The sequence below is a fragment of the Chroicocephalus ridibundus genome, chromosome 1 (assembly GCF_963924245.1).
Source record: "Chroicocephalus ridibundus chromosome 1, bChrRid1.1, whole genome shotgun sequence".
NCBI lineage: Eukaryota > Metazoa > Chordata > Aves > Charadriiformes > Laridae > Chroicocephalus > Chroicocephalus ridibundus.
This window is the reverse complement of record NC_086284.1, coordinates 155,480,239-155,495,027: the sequence shown is the minus strand read 5'-3', so window position 1 is coordinate 155,495,027 and position 14,789 is coordinate 155,480,239. Positions and strand designations below refer to the sequence as shown.

Sequence of the window (14,789 nt, the reverse complement as noted above, 5' to 3'; positions counted from 1 at the left end):
CCCCATATTACACCTCTTGTTGTACATCAATGTAACAGAAGGAAATGTCCGCCATAACTTCTAAAGAAACCTGTGGGTACTGCCCTGTTGGCTCTGCCGCAGCCAGCTAAGAAATGCCCACCACTTCAACCCTGCACTCACGTTTGACCATATTGTGTCTCTAGGAAGTCAAACCGCTTGTGGCCCACGTTCATTCTTGTTAGGATGCCAAAGGAAGACCAGGCTTATATTTTATAAATGGAAGAAAACATTATGAATAAATGAATGGGCATTTATTTCAAGTGATCTTTAAAGATACCAGGAGCACAAGCTATTAAAATAACAGTGTTTGAAAAGATACAGAAGGTGTCAAGCAGCCCTGCCTTGAAGCAAAGGCATGTTGAGACCTTCTATAATTCTGCATTCTTTTAAGTATTTGAAATACTGTGCTCCCTAAGCTGGAGAACAAAGCTTTGTATTGTTGGCTCTTTTGGCTCAGTTCTACAGCTCCGCAACATTAAAATGTTTTAAAGTTTTTCACATTCATCAGATGCAGAATTGGGTCACTTAGTAACTTATTGCGTAGCGTGTTGTCTCTCAGTGCTATTGCACAGTGCTATTGCACACTGGTGAGGGGAGCAGTGAAAATGGTGGCACAGTGTTCAGAAAGTTTACTTGCTAGCAATTTCATAATTTCTGACAAGAGCTTTGACTGTGCACAATAACTCGTATAGATACTGTGAATATTACTGTCTTCCACTTCACCAGTGTGAAAATGGGTGAAGGGGCACCTTCTTTCTGCCATTACTGCTGTCGTTGAACGTAAGTATTTACTTACAAAACATACAAGGCACGAACAAAATATTTAAGCAATATGCAGCAGGATGTTATAGTTCACATAAAGCAAAATATTCTGATATACTTTCAAGCCTATCAGTTGTAAGGGATGGCTTTAAAAATACAGCGAAAGAGAAGTATTTCTCACTTTGTCCAAGACCAAATGTGCAGTCAGGAGGAAGTACGCTGGGTCCCTTGGTGAAAATGGCACTAGGGCATACACATTGCCATCATTTGAGCAATCCTTCCAGCTTCCTCGCAAGCTGCAAGGAGCCTACAGTGCAAAGGGCAGCCTGCTTGAATGAATTTCTATGAGAATATTAACTTTGCTTCCAGCCACTTTCTTTCCCAGACCAAACTTAAAGGCAGGCAAGGAGTGGGCTGCAGACAAGAGGTAGACGGTCACTGTTAAGCGTATGCTTACTAAAGTCAGTGCTTCCACATGATCTTGACACGTACAGCGATATCTAGGAAACACTGGAATTGCTGTTCTGTACAGATTGACTCTGTAGCCCGAGAAGGGCTGCAACATTAGGCTTTTCCAAGCACAACGCAAACCTCTGAGAGCCTTTCTACCAAAATGCTTAAACCCTGCGGAGCAACAGCTTCCCTGTCTGATTGATGGCTCGCCTACAAGTTTTGTTTCTCCTCTTGCTTTGCCTTTGACTTCCTACAGGACTAGTGGAATGTCATAGCTATGCATGCAATCGCACTGCAGTGTAGTAACACCTCCAGGAAAAGGTTAATGCACAACTTTTGGGGTCCACCTCATCAGCATGAGAAGCCCGTCCGTCTTTCCACAGCATACTTATTACTTGCCTACTTTGACTGTAAATTAGAGACATCCAAATGCATGATATGATAATGAGCTGAATGTCTTCACCCGTAAGAGATTAGTAAAATAATCTTGGTACCTGAAAATACCACACTGAATGCTGGTGAAAGACTCCTGGCCAAGGATCGAAAGCATGTGATACTCATTAATAAAGATGCCTAAGCTCAGCAGAGGAAAGCTTTTTATTGCTACTGCTGTGTAGGAAGCATGGTACCAAAGCACTTCACCTGACAAAAAAATACACAAAAATAAGGAAAGTGTTGGACAGAAGGAAGTTAAAACTCCAAGGCACAGCGTTTTTCTCATACCACACTTCATTACCTGTCAGAAATACGATCTAATACTTGTGCACATGAGATAAGTACATCTCAGCCTTAGAAGCTTATCTTTAAAGTCATTGGCTTATTAGTACTAGCAGTGTTAATACAAACAAATGCTTGCCTTGTATTAAGTCATATCATAACATATATTCTTAAAGAATATTTTGATGGCCTGTATTTTCTTCTGACCTGTTGCACTGGCCTTCCCTCCTCTTTCTTTCTCTCTCACTGTGCAGAGAGGAACTAAAAAGCCAATAATAGGAAAGTAAGGAAAAGATCTCCCAGCGTCAAAAATGTCACTCCCTTGTATTGATTTCCCCACACATAAGAACCTGCGGCTGCTCATCCCTTTCTATATGCTTCCACAGGCACATGAGAAATGCAGATGCAGACCAAGTCCTAGGCTGAGGAATAAAGTCGGAGCGTGGTCACGCTGTGTGCCTTGTATCAGCCAATGAAAAGACTGAAAGCAGTGAAAGTGTATGGAGATAAATACGGGTTATAGCAAGTGCTGTGTCCTGCCTCTCAGTCTGCGCATCCCAGGAGAACGCACTAAAAGCACCAAACCAGTACCCCCACCAAAGTGGTTTTGTGCTTATGACAGTGGTTTGAAAGCTGCCGTGGACCAGTTTACCTAATGCCCATGCACAGAAAATAGCTGCCTGGTTTCTCTGTGCAATTTCTGTGCTTATATGACCTCTTCTTAGGGGGAATGAAACTTCCCCAAGGTCACATTGACTGGATTTGCGAGCTTCATACAATCACTGATAGGAGTACAGAAAGGGAACCACAGGCTCTGTCCTTCGTTTGACATACAAACAACTGCTTGCAAATCTCTTAGGAAAGGAATGGGGTTACTCCTGCGTAGTAGGAGAGGATGTCACTTGGAGACAATGCAGGAGCCAAGATAGAAATGGCATTTTGTAGTATTTGGAGAGCATACTGAGGAACAGAAAGAAAAATGGCTGTGGCATGAAAAAACCAAAACAGATTAGCTTCTGAAGGTAAGCCAGATGAGCCTCCAGGTGATATCTAACCTCTTGATCTTGTTATCATGCAGCATAAATCTAAGAAATGAAAGAATTTTTTTTCCTGCAGGGAAGATTACAGCACAAACAGAACTGTCATTAAAAGAAATATAAATTTAAAAGGAGACCCCACCCATTTTCCCAAATAACCACCTAAGGGAAAACTATGCCCCTATGAATACATTATAGCATAGCTGCAAGGAAAGAGCCCACTCCTAAAGATATTTTTTTAAAGTAAACAAATTATTCCACACCCAGAATGCCACTGAGAGAACACTTCTGAATCCCAGTGAGACAGTGCCTGTGGGTAAAGATAGGATTTTTCTTGGAAAATTTACAGTGTGAGCAACATCTCAGACCTGTCTGTAATTCAAAATGCACTTGTTCCTTTTAATATGATATTCTGGTTTTGTGCCCTTGCATTTGTGCCATTCTGTCTTAACCTGCTTCCCTTACCAGTGCTCTTTGGACGGCATGTCTGATTTCCCATAAGCTTTAGTTATCCTTCAGGAAAGTACCTTCTTCCTTTCATCCCCTAATTCAGAGGTTGAAGAGCTGATCGCAGAAGAAGGAATGGGCTGCTTCTGTCTGGCTTTTGTTTTGATTTTACTATTGCTCACAATAGCTGTAATTGAATTCAAAGTGTAAGGAGATACAAAAGAAACATTTTTTTTGTTGTGAACTGATGAAAGGAACATTCACTAATATTCTGCCAGCGTTTGGAGGAGGAGGACTGTGAAGCTTAGAGTGGAAAGCTGGGGAAACAATGAATGCCTTTGTGGTGAAAACCAGAAATACGTGTCTTTTTCCAGGGGAATAGTACTTTAAAAAGAATTGTCATCTGTTAGAATAGGACATAAGCAAAGCTAATCAATTATACAAGACTGTATTTGAGATTTGTTTTGGTGTTTGGAGACAGTGAGCAGACAAGGTGTATAGCATTACTTAATGATTTCCTTAGTGACAAATGTCTGGACAGTAACAGCCAACTGGTATTTAACAGTTTTCCCTCCTATGAGGAATTTTGCCATCAAACGTTAGACAAATTTGCTCTGTCTTCCAGCAGATTTCCAAAGAGCTGTAAACTCACCATCTGTACCTCTTTGCATGAAAGTTTATTCTCCCGCTCAATGGTCTTTACTTGGTAATTGCAACAAAAGTGCAACTAGTCCTGCCAGGCCTCCAGAAGGGACGAATTCCTCTCTGGTGGCGTTAGCTCCGTTTAACTTGTGTTACTTTGGTAATGGAAAGATGATTGCTGCAGATGGGCAATGCACTTGCAGAGCCATGGAAAACTGCGCTTCTCAATTGGGCATTAGACTGACTATATATATAGGGATCTGACTTTAATTACATTGATAATTTTGCCCCTCTTTTTGCTCCATTTCCGTGTCCTCAGATAACTCTTATCATCCCCTTCTGCTCCTCTTCAGGATATCAAGTGCCAGGCAGGCTCCTTCACTCAACTTCAAGGAGTTTGAGATTAGGTCTTTCAAACTGTGGGAGAGTCTTTCTGCCACTCTAATTTTATTTTGGATATTGCAGGTTTGTTGTGGAATTTGTCCTCCAATGACCAGCTGAAGCACCTGTTGATCAGAGAAGCCCTGCAGACACTGACCGAAGCTGTTCTCATTCCTTACTCCGGCTGGCCAGATAGAGATTACCCAAAGTCAAGTGTTTTACCTGATCCTGATATCTTCTACAATGCCACAGGATGCTTGAGGTGAGCAATCAGCCTAGAGGTACCCAAAACAACAGCCTGCACACTTATTTTCTTTCTTGTTTTGAATTTTGATGGCTCCAAAAGAAGAGTTTGCATACAGATCATATTTTGAAATGCCTCATGTGTATCAGACCAGAAGAATTACTGCTCGATACAATGAAAAGAACTTTCTTTATAAACTCCTGTATATTCATTTGATGGGTACCCCGCAGAGTAAATATATGCATTACAGGAAATAGTAATCAGAGGCCTGGTTGCAGTGCATCGTTGCATTGAAGTCAGAGAGATTCTTCACTGAATAACAGTTGTTGGCCTGATGTTTACTATTAGCCCCTGGCTGATGATGACAGTAGTAAAACCAAAGCTTTTTTAAATGGTTGTAGGAGTGGTGTTACAAATTAGCACTGGAGAAAAGCTAACAGTAACTTAAAAGAAACTTTAAACCTGTGTGAGCTTTTTAAAGTTCTTTTAAGACTCCCACGCAGTGGTCTCCAAACGTTTTTGATCATATACCCCTATCAGTAAAAACCTTTTGAGAGCACTCCCTCAGTATATGTATATTTATTTATTTATAAATTATATACGTGTACTACTGTACTAATATATTATGTACATTATAAAACATACATAAAATCAGAAATTAAAAAGGATGATATAAAGATGAAATAAACACTTTTTTTTTTTATGAATGGTACAAAAATATTTCTTTCCCACACCCCAGTGGACTGTCTTGTGCACCCCTTGGGGAGGCCAGTGCTCTAGTGGATGTATAGCATGCTGACCTTTAAAGCCTAGGTCTAAAGTTGTATGATCTGCTGATACAAATACAAGAGCAACACATTCATAGTATGTGAAGTTCTTTGATCCATGTACGTGTAATTTACTAACTTTGTTAATAACTTTTTCATAAACAATTCCTGCTTCATTTTAATTTCTGAAATTTATGAAGCATAAGAAGTGATTATCCTCTGGAGTCACATAAAAATATGCCTACTCTACAAACTCAAAATGATTAAGACTCTTATAGATAGCTTGAGTATGTGTCTGTACTTCTGACTGGCAGAACAGATTTATGATTGCATTTCTTGAAAAGTAACCGTGTAAAACATTGTGAATAGTCCTAGGCTTTAGCAGGTAAAGCAGTATTTCTCTGAAACACAGTTTCTTAGTTGTGCTAGAGCAAAACACAGCTATAGGCAGTAATAGTATTTTTATCATCACATGCCTCCATTTAGAGAGTTTGATTCTATGTAAACAAGAAGCTAGCCTTCTAGGAAGAGTAAAGAAAACTCACTATATTCACACATCACTGTTTCAGGGTAGCCTCAACAGAAATTTGCTGTCATGTATGTTTTATTCAAGCCCTGGTAATGCTGTTTACAGTGGATAACTCATTTGGGGCAGTTCCTTTGAGCACAGTCTCTGGTTCAGCCACCCAGGAGTGTTTGCATTTCCCATAAGAACAACAAAGTTGGCAGCTTTCTCTCACAATTTCCTTTCTTTGCGCTTTAGTGCTCTATAGCCCCGTAAGTGCCATTTGGGCTACCAGAACACTAACACATGTGAAGGATTAGTTGTGGTGTCATTGGTGGGACACTGGGACACCTGAAGCGTTCGCGTACTTGGAATTTTCTTTCCAAAGGTTGAGCAAGTCATCTTCATCTGCAGCAACATTAGGTATTAATGGGACAACAATGTTTTCTGCTGTTGCGTTGGTTAAGTTCTGCTCAGATGCTGTAATACCTGCTGAGTCCTACCAGCATTACCAGGCAAGGGAGCAGTCCTTTGGGTAGTAAGCACAATAAGCTTAGCTGGGGCCAAGTCACTCTTTCTTTCTACTTGGCATATAAACCACAACGAATAGTTATGTTCAGTAGCATCTCCAAGGACCCTTTGGACAAATACATAGAGCTAATCCTGAGCCATAATCACTTTGCATCTAAATAGATGACTTGGAAAGGGGGCATGGTATATACAAGCACAGAGAAGCGTTCAGTTTTCAGACGCTGCCAAAGATGCTTACTTTGATGTACCTATAGCTAAACTGATTAGAAAATGACTTCAGCCTAAATTAGGAAGAAGCCATTTTTTAAACCAAAGTAAGCCCTGTCCAACTTTTTGCACAAGTTTAATTAAATTGAGGCCAGACTGCAGCCATGGGGTGGATGAATAGATTTACAGTTGTCTATTTACTACTGCGATCAGCTAATAGCCTTATGAACACAGTAGCAGCTACTACAGAGAAACACAAAAGGCCTCAGTAAACACACCTCTAAATGACTGAAGTATGAAAATCACACCTTTAATGAAAACACCTTTAAAAATAACAGTCCATAAAACTGTGGCCCTTTGTGAGTTTGAAGTCATTGCATGTTAAATAAATACAAATATGAGTATGAGAGATACATGTCTGTTGTTTGCACACGCAAAAATGCAGGAAAGGACATAATTTGAAATAATTAATGAGTAACGTATGAGTGCAAAGGCATGTCCTGAGTTTTAAAGGCTTCTTAATAAAGTACAAGGAATTAAGTTTGAAATTTAGAGGCTGGGGAGCTGCCCAGTTTTGCCTGACACATATCTGTTTTGCTAACACATCCTATAGCAGAGCAGTTGTGTCTGTATTGCATGAATTTTTACTGTGTAAACAGCTCTGACTCGTGGGTGGTTTCAGAAGATAAATGAATTGTTCGCTATACAAAATACTCAACAATAAAGCACCTTTTTCTGCAGGAACTCCTGCCAGCCCACTAACTACTAATTAACTTCATCTCTAAGTAATAATTAACTTCTCTTTACTCTGATGGCTCAAAAGCAAATAGAGAGAAACATTAACTACCCATACTAAAATCTCTCCAGCTAACGCTAGTGGTGGTGTCTATGAAATGAAGCAGGTTGTCTTTTTTCATATTAATTAGCCCAAGCTGCATGTGTACAGAAAGCAGTTTGGCTGTTAGTTGTGCCACTCTGTGGTGGCATGACCTGCTCCTCTCCTGCGTTTGGACTCTGGAACCACCTCTTCCCTATGTGCCAGCCGATGGCCAGCATGTTTTAACATGGTATTACTATTTCTGAGCTTGTTGCGGTAACTTGGCCACAACTTGATATGAGACAAATAAGGAGTAACAGTAGCTGAGTTGTTTTAAATTAAATAAAAGTAGATTCTGAACATACCTTACTCTGTACAAAATGTCAGTGGAAGTCTCTCAAACTGCTCTTATCAAGATGTCCAAGGATACATTGTACATTAAATACCTGTTTTAAAAATATGAGGTCCGTATTCTAGTACTTCTCACTTTTTAGAGCTTGAGCACTAAAAATTATAACTGAGAGGAGAACAAAAAGGGCTTGAAAATTCACAGGTAAAGTTGATCTGCAGGATTGCCGACATACTTTCTATCAGAGAATAGTTTTTAACAAGGCTTACTGTATTTGTACAGACCAAATATCCAACATTTTTAAGATGAATCAGCTTGCTTCTCTTTATTGGAAATTAACGCACCTCCCCAGTTAGGTCACTAGAAGTTTTCCTTCCTTATATATTATTTTAAAAAAAAAACATCTGCACAAAGAATTGCTGAAAACTAAAAGAGCACACCACAAAATGAAAAACTGTGCACTGAGGAAATGATGTTACTAATGAAGATGTTTAAAGAGTATATATATTTGCCAGAATATAAATCTGTAATTAGTCTTCCCATTTGTAATACTAACATGTTTGTTGTGCATGTTGATAAAGTCTATAGCCTGCAGCTTCTATTACAGGGTAAAAATAGTACTTTGAAGTGCAGTGCATTATGCATAGTACCATAGTTAGTTATAGGAGAATGCCAAAACTTCTTTTCAAAACTTTACATACACCTATTGACTGACAGGGACACCCACAGTCCAAATCTAACACTCTCATCTGGCACGGGTGTCTGCACTGTGCCACACAGTTACCAACTAATAAATTAAAGCTTCCTTCATCTTCTTTGACAGAATTGTAGGAGGAGAAGTGAAACCACATCTATATATAGCATTGCAGATACGAACACTGGAATGAGTGAAAGACTAGAACCCTCCCTGTTCTGTTAGCCAGCTATTGCCAGAAGTATTGTGGAATCCTGAATTTCGTCTGCCTGTGTCAGTGTTTTGCAGTCACTGATAAGGAAGTCTGATGCTAAAAGGATTTCTTAAATCCCATTCTCTAGGTCTGTAATTTGTCTTAAAGCTTTGCTTCTGACACAGTTTTAAAGAACTCACGCATCATGAAACTTAATATAATAAAAAGAAGAGGTGTGCACCACACAATTCTGCATTAGCAGTTAGAATAAATAATGGTATTATTCAGTCCTGAAATACGATAAAAAGGACTGTGCCCTGAACAGGCAGAATAAGCCAAATCAAAAGACTTTGCTGGTTGCCTGACAACAAGCTGAACAAGTGAAACTGGTGTATTAAACTATCTAGAGGAATATTGCAGACTTTTGCAGACAAGTCTCGTTGGATTTTAAAGAGAAAGTCACTTTTTTTTGGCCTGAAAGTCCTACACGTAATAGTTTTGTCTCCAGTTCCTATACAAATGGGTAGAAATCTTCAAGATACTTAGCCTCCTCTTCCATACTCCTCTGAGTCTGAAAGGGTAAGGTGCCAACAGCATGCAGAATATATGGGCTTGAATATTATTTATATACGTAAGTGATTTTCTGGCATGATTCTTCCTCTGATTAAAAGGAAGGCTTAGTAGAAAGCTGTCTGTATTATACCTTGAAAGCTGATAATGATCTTGTTCCATTTTTACCTTGAAATACCTGTTCCCAAAAGTTCTGCAATGCTGAACTTTCCAAAATTTATGTTTAGTGGTCACATTTCCTCCTGCAAAATATTTCATTTAAGTGTTGGAGTAAGTGATCGCAACTACTGCGTTGCGTTACAGAGTCCTCCTTTTTAATTGCTCTCTAACTGGAGCATCCTGTGGCCCTATGTGTTCTAATTCTTCAAAACTTTCTTGGCAGCTGTCTCCATAAAAGTCGGCTAACCTCTCTGTTCCTGGTTCCCTAGTAGTAAAATAGAATTAATGCTTCTTTTTTCATTATTATTTTTCACCCTCTGTCTGTCCCAGCTCTCTTTTAAGCCCTTTATGAATTACACAGTGACCCACAGGGATGGTGGAAAGCTGTAGTCAGAGGAAGCAGTATCAATTGCACTTCAGACCAGGAGGCTGCATAAGCACCTACTTCCATTTGCTCTGGAAAGAAGTGAAGCCAAAGCTCTCACTGTGTGTTGAAAAGCATAATGGCAGCTCAATTTCATAGTGGAAGCTTCTAAGAGAGAACGTAAAACAAATGACTGATGATAACAAGTCTTTGAACCAAGGCCTCTTGCATAGCATTGCCATTCCTTTAAGTTTATATCCATCCATTCTTATCTTCTCTTGCCTCCTCTTCAGTTTATCTGCTCTCCCGTTCCTGAAAGGAATTTTGTTATTTCCAGCAAGCAGCTTGCAGCCTGGCGCCTGTAGCTACTAAGTAGATCCCCGGATACCTTTCCCTCCCTGTGGCATTTTTGAACTGTGTATGTCATGAAGGGAATAGAATTTCCCAAACTACTTCAGGAAACTGTTATCACGTAATTGAGTTAAATTCAAATTACCAGTTTTAGCAGAATGAGTCCCAGGAGCAAAAGCTTTCTTCTTATCAGTCGTGTAGATCATTCACAGCAGTGCAAAAACCTTTTCCAACATACTCTGCCAGTGTGTGACTCACTGCTGGCTTGAAGGGAGCATCTCTTTCATTTGGTGCCATTTGCAATCTAACTGAACGTATATTATCATTCTGTTTCTTTCAAAATCACACTTGATTTTTCTACGTCACATTTCTTTGTATTTACCTCACATCTCTGAATCAAAACAATATATCCCAACAGGAAATTAGCTGATCCTCCACAAACGCCACAGGAACACGTGGAAAGGGCTATTTCGGTTACAGATGTAGTTACACCGTGCCTGCGTGCAAGAGAGAACAGAAGCAGCAAATACGGGATGAGATAAATGAGGCACGTAGATAGATACAATGCCTCCACATTAGCATGCGGTTTAGTTTGGGCATGTCACCGGGATTAACATATTTAAGCATGCCAGGAGTCAGAGATTTTTAACAGTTAGATGATCCCAAAACATAAGTTCTGAGTCATTCAAAGGAGAGCATCCCTACGAGCAGCAATTGCCCTAAGGCTGCATTCTCCCCATGCTGCATTCTCCCAACCCTTCAATACAGATGTAGGGTAGAGATATCAGGAATTGGGTAGCAGAATAGTTTTTCTATGAGAAGACTCTTGATCTTGACTCCAGCTGATCCTTTTTTCCAGGGATGTGTTTGTCTCAGTGTACTTCTGATGAAATGCTAGTAAAACAAACGTGCACAGCAGATTTGACGATTTCTAGATAACCCTGAAGCCTCACCAGGGGAGCTGCCACAAGCCACAATACTGGGCCAGCCCAACCATGGCAATCGCCCAAGCACTGAGTATTTCAAGGCCTCCAGGAGCTCCACTAGAGGAGAGTCCGACTCCTGAGCTCAGAGAGAAGCATTCCAGTTGTCAGGAACCTCAAATCTTGGGAAGCCAAGATAAAGTCAGTTTTGCAATTTTCTAGGCAAAATGTTGCCATTGTTTCAAAATTGGTTTTTGTTTTTTTTAAATTTACGTTTCTGTGACACTTCTCAGAAACATTTATGTTTTTCCGATCTAATAATATTTTTATTTCCTGGGCTTTCTCAAGCTTTAATTAGCAAAAAATCTTCAACTGAGGTTTTGCCTGAAATACTCTTCTCTGCCTTCAAACCAACTGTGACCCCATGCAGAGCAAGGTGGTTACAACTGTGATTGGGCAAGCGGGAGAGCAGGAGCTCTTCCCTTCCCAGTCCGCATTGAGGTGATAAGGAAACAGGGAAAGGTGGAAAATGGAGTGGCCATATGTGTACGGACACACACACAGACACACACTGGTATCTCTGACTGGATGAACAGTTGAGCATCAGCTTCTTAATGAAACAGAGTTGAGTGATTCGTTTCCTTTGCAGAACAGGACGGTGCCTGTGGTTCAGACTCTTCTCTGCCTCCTGAGCTATAAAGCCACGTGCGCCCCCATACTCATGCTAGACAGCAAGGCTGGGTGATGGCCTCTCCTTGCACAGCCATTCAGCATGATCGTAGTTGTCAAAAGTTCAGGGATTTGTAGAATAACGCACTGTGACAAAACAAAGTACTGTATCTGATGAAGTGTCTTTGGCGAGGGAAATTCCACGCTTATCTTTTAATAGTATTTTTAGTCTGTGTGCCTCAGAAACTATTTTTGCTATGCACTAGAAGGGCTGTAACGTGCGTTTCTGTCAGCATAACCATAAACATATGAAAGGGTGACATGCCTCGAATGTGACATGTATAGGTAAAATTAAATTCCAAAGTGATGTCTATAGTAGGCCATATTGAGGAATCTGAATATTGACTCTGTGATATATAATTCCATGAGAGAATAAATGAGCTCATAAATAGGGATATTATTAACAGCATGACCTAAAGTAAAACTATAATTACAATGCATTAGTATTTAATCTGAATATGTACTTCCCAGGGGAAAAAAAAACAGAAGAGCCGCATTGACAGTATATAAAACGCTATGTTCGTTTTACAGTCATAAGCCGCAGCAAAGTTTAAAGCTGTACTTTACTGGCTTTGTTGATAATAAAATTTTAAACCATTGTAATTTCCAGTGGGTAAAGTAAGCATGCAAAATAAACACCCTGAAACTATCTAAAGGAATATGTCCCTCTCTGTGATGGATGCTAAGATTGGGTTATGTGTAATGTTATTTCAAACAAAGAAGCTGGAATGTGATAGTGTGTGTAGCCTTTTGTCCAGCAGAGCTGCAGGAGTCCAAAATAATGAGGCCTAGGTTTATAATTCCAGCATTCCATAATTCAGAGTTTGTTCAGTTGTAAAAATAATTATACCCTAAAATTGTAAGAGCTGTTACTTCCCTGGAAATCAGTAGCTTATTTAGAGCCAAACTTCAAGCAGCAAGTGTGTGTTGGGCTTTTCAAGAGTTTTTAAATCACTTTCATAATTCATTTTCAAGTTGTACTTGGGTTACCACAAAGCCCAGAAAATGTTACTTGAAAGCCGGGCAAACAGTGGCTTCCTTCGCATCTGGAGGAAGCAGAAAGCCTGCGGAGCAGTGTCCGAGCCACTGTGGTAGAAGAGCAGAAAGCATCTGGCATTCCCCTCTCTGACTGAGCAGCTTCTGGTGGCTTCAGCTTTCTTCTGCTTAGATGCCAGCAGTTTCTCTGGGAAGCTGGGAATCAGCTGAGCACGGTGTATTTTTTCCGCTTCCTTGTCCCCGCACATTTCATAATTCTCACGCTGCTGCTCTGGCAGCGATGGCAGTGGCAGCCACGTCGCGATTCATGCCCTCAGCCTCTTGCCCAGCTCTGGGGCCGGGCTGCCGCTCCGACCTGCCGGCTCAGCTGCATTCACGTCCCCTCCTGCCCACTAGCACCCCTCAGAGCATTTCCATGAGCACATGAACTGACACCTGAATTTGGCCCCATAAATGACATCAGTTATATTTACGTGTTAATGTACAAATGTTGCTAAAACTCTCAGAAGTGTGTCTGTTGATGGGTCGTCTTGGATCAAGAACTGGTTTGGCGTAGGTAAATGCTAAAGGACCTTTGTGTGCATGGAAATTTTTACAGGCAGCTTTCCTCTGATATTTGACATAGCTACTGGGCCAAATTGTAGAAATATGAGTACAAATGGAATAATGGGGAAAAAAGGTCTAGTTTATTTGACTGTTTAAAAAGGATTAATTAAACTTTGAGATGAAGATTTGAGTCAGGTCTTACCTTACGCATCCAAACACAACAGTTTGTTTTTCTGGAGTATTGGAGTTTGTCTGGGAGTACACTGAAGTAAAAGTTTTGCTTAGCAGAGGCTCAGATTATCTTACAGCTCTGCAGAACGGAAGCAGTCAACCTTAACTTCAGTACTTTTAAGATTTAGCTGGGAAAGTTTGCCAGAGGAGCACAAGGAAATACCTTTAACTAAATCTCTTCTCACCAACGTATTCCTTCCTGCACAGAAACATGAGCTCTGCTGGCCCAGAAGGAAGGAAAAAGATGAGAGAATGCGACGGCTTGATTGATTCTCTGGTGTATTATATTCAAGGAGCTATTGCAGACCACGAGCCTAATGACAAGGTATTCTTTGAGATGAAAGGTCTTTTCCTAGGGGAAATTGCTAGGAGAAATTTTTTTTTTATGTTTAGAAACAAATGTTCAGAAACAGTTGTGATGTAACTGCCAAACTTATACTTATTTCCAGGGCTTTTAGAACTGTCACCAAAGATGAAAGTCCAGTAAGAAGCTTTCTGAAGTGTTTTTTTTATCCTGCAATCTAAAAGAGTAACATACCTTAGCTTTGGGAAAACATTTTCAGAATTACCAGAAAGAGCTAGAAACTTCTGTCTTTTTTTTAAAAATGTGAGAGAAAGTCACAGCTTTCAGAGATACTGAAACACTTAAAGAGTCAGATATTACCTTTTTCGTTGTCTCAGGGAGCTAGCTAGAAGCTTAAAAAATTAATCTGGTTACTTTCCTGTCAGCCTCACCTCCATCCCTGGAAAGATGATGGAACAGCTCGTTCTGGGCATCATCTCAAGGCATGTGGAGGAAAAGAAAGCTATCAGAAGTACTCAACATGGATTCACCAAGGGGAAATCATGTCTGACTAATCTGATAGCCTTCTGTGATGGCATGATTGGATGGATAGATGAGGGGAGGGCGGTAGACGTGGTCTACCTTGCCTTAAGCAAGGCGTTTGACACGGTCTCCCACAGCATCCTCATAGGGAAGCTTAGTAAGAGTGGGCTTGATGAATGGATAGATAACTGGTTGAAAGACAGAGCTCAGAGGGTAGTGATTAGGGGCACAGAGTCTAGTTGGAGGTCAGTGATGAGTGGTGTTCCCCAGGGGTCAGTACTGGGTCCAGTCCTCTTCAATATATTCATCAATGACCTGGATGAAGGG

At 40.4% G+C, this 14,789-nt stretch overlaps 1 protein-coding gene across 1 annotated transcript in view; it reads left to right on the top strand.

Moving 5' to 3' along the window:
• PKP2 (plakophilin 2) overlaps positions 1-14,789 on the top strand; it is a 47,077-nt gene that overhangs the window by 20,952 nt on the left and 11,336 nt on the right. Inside the window, exons 6-7 of the mRNA XM_063319540.1 lie at positions 4,545-4,722; positions 13,844-13,961. Of these exons, the coding sequence (XP_063175610.1) occupies positions 4,545-4,722; positions 13,844-13,961 (296 nt within the window). The remainder of the gene's footprint in view (positions 1-4,544; positions 4,723-13,843; positions 13,962-14,789) is intronic.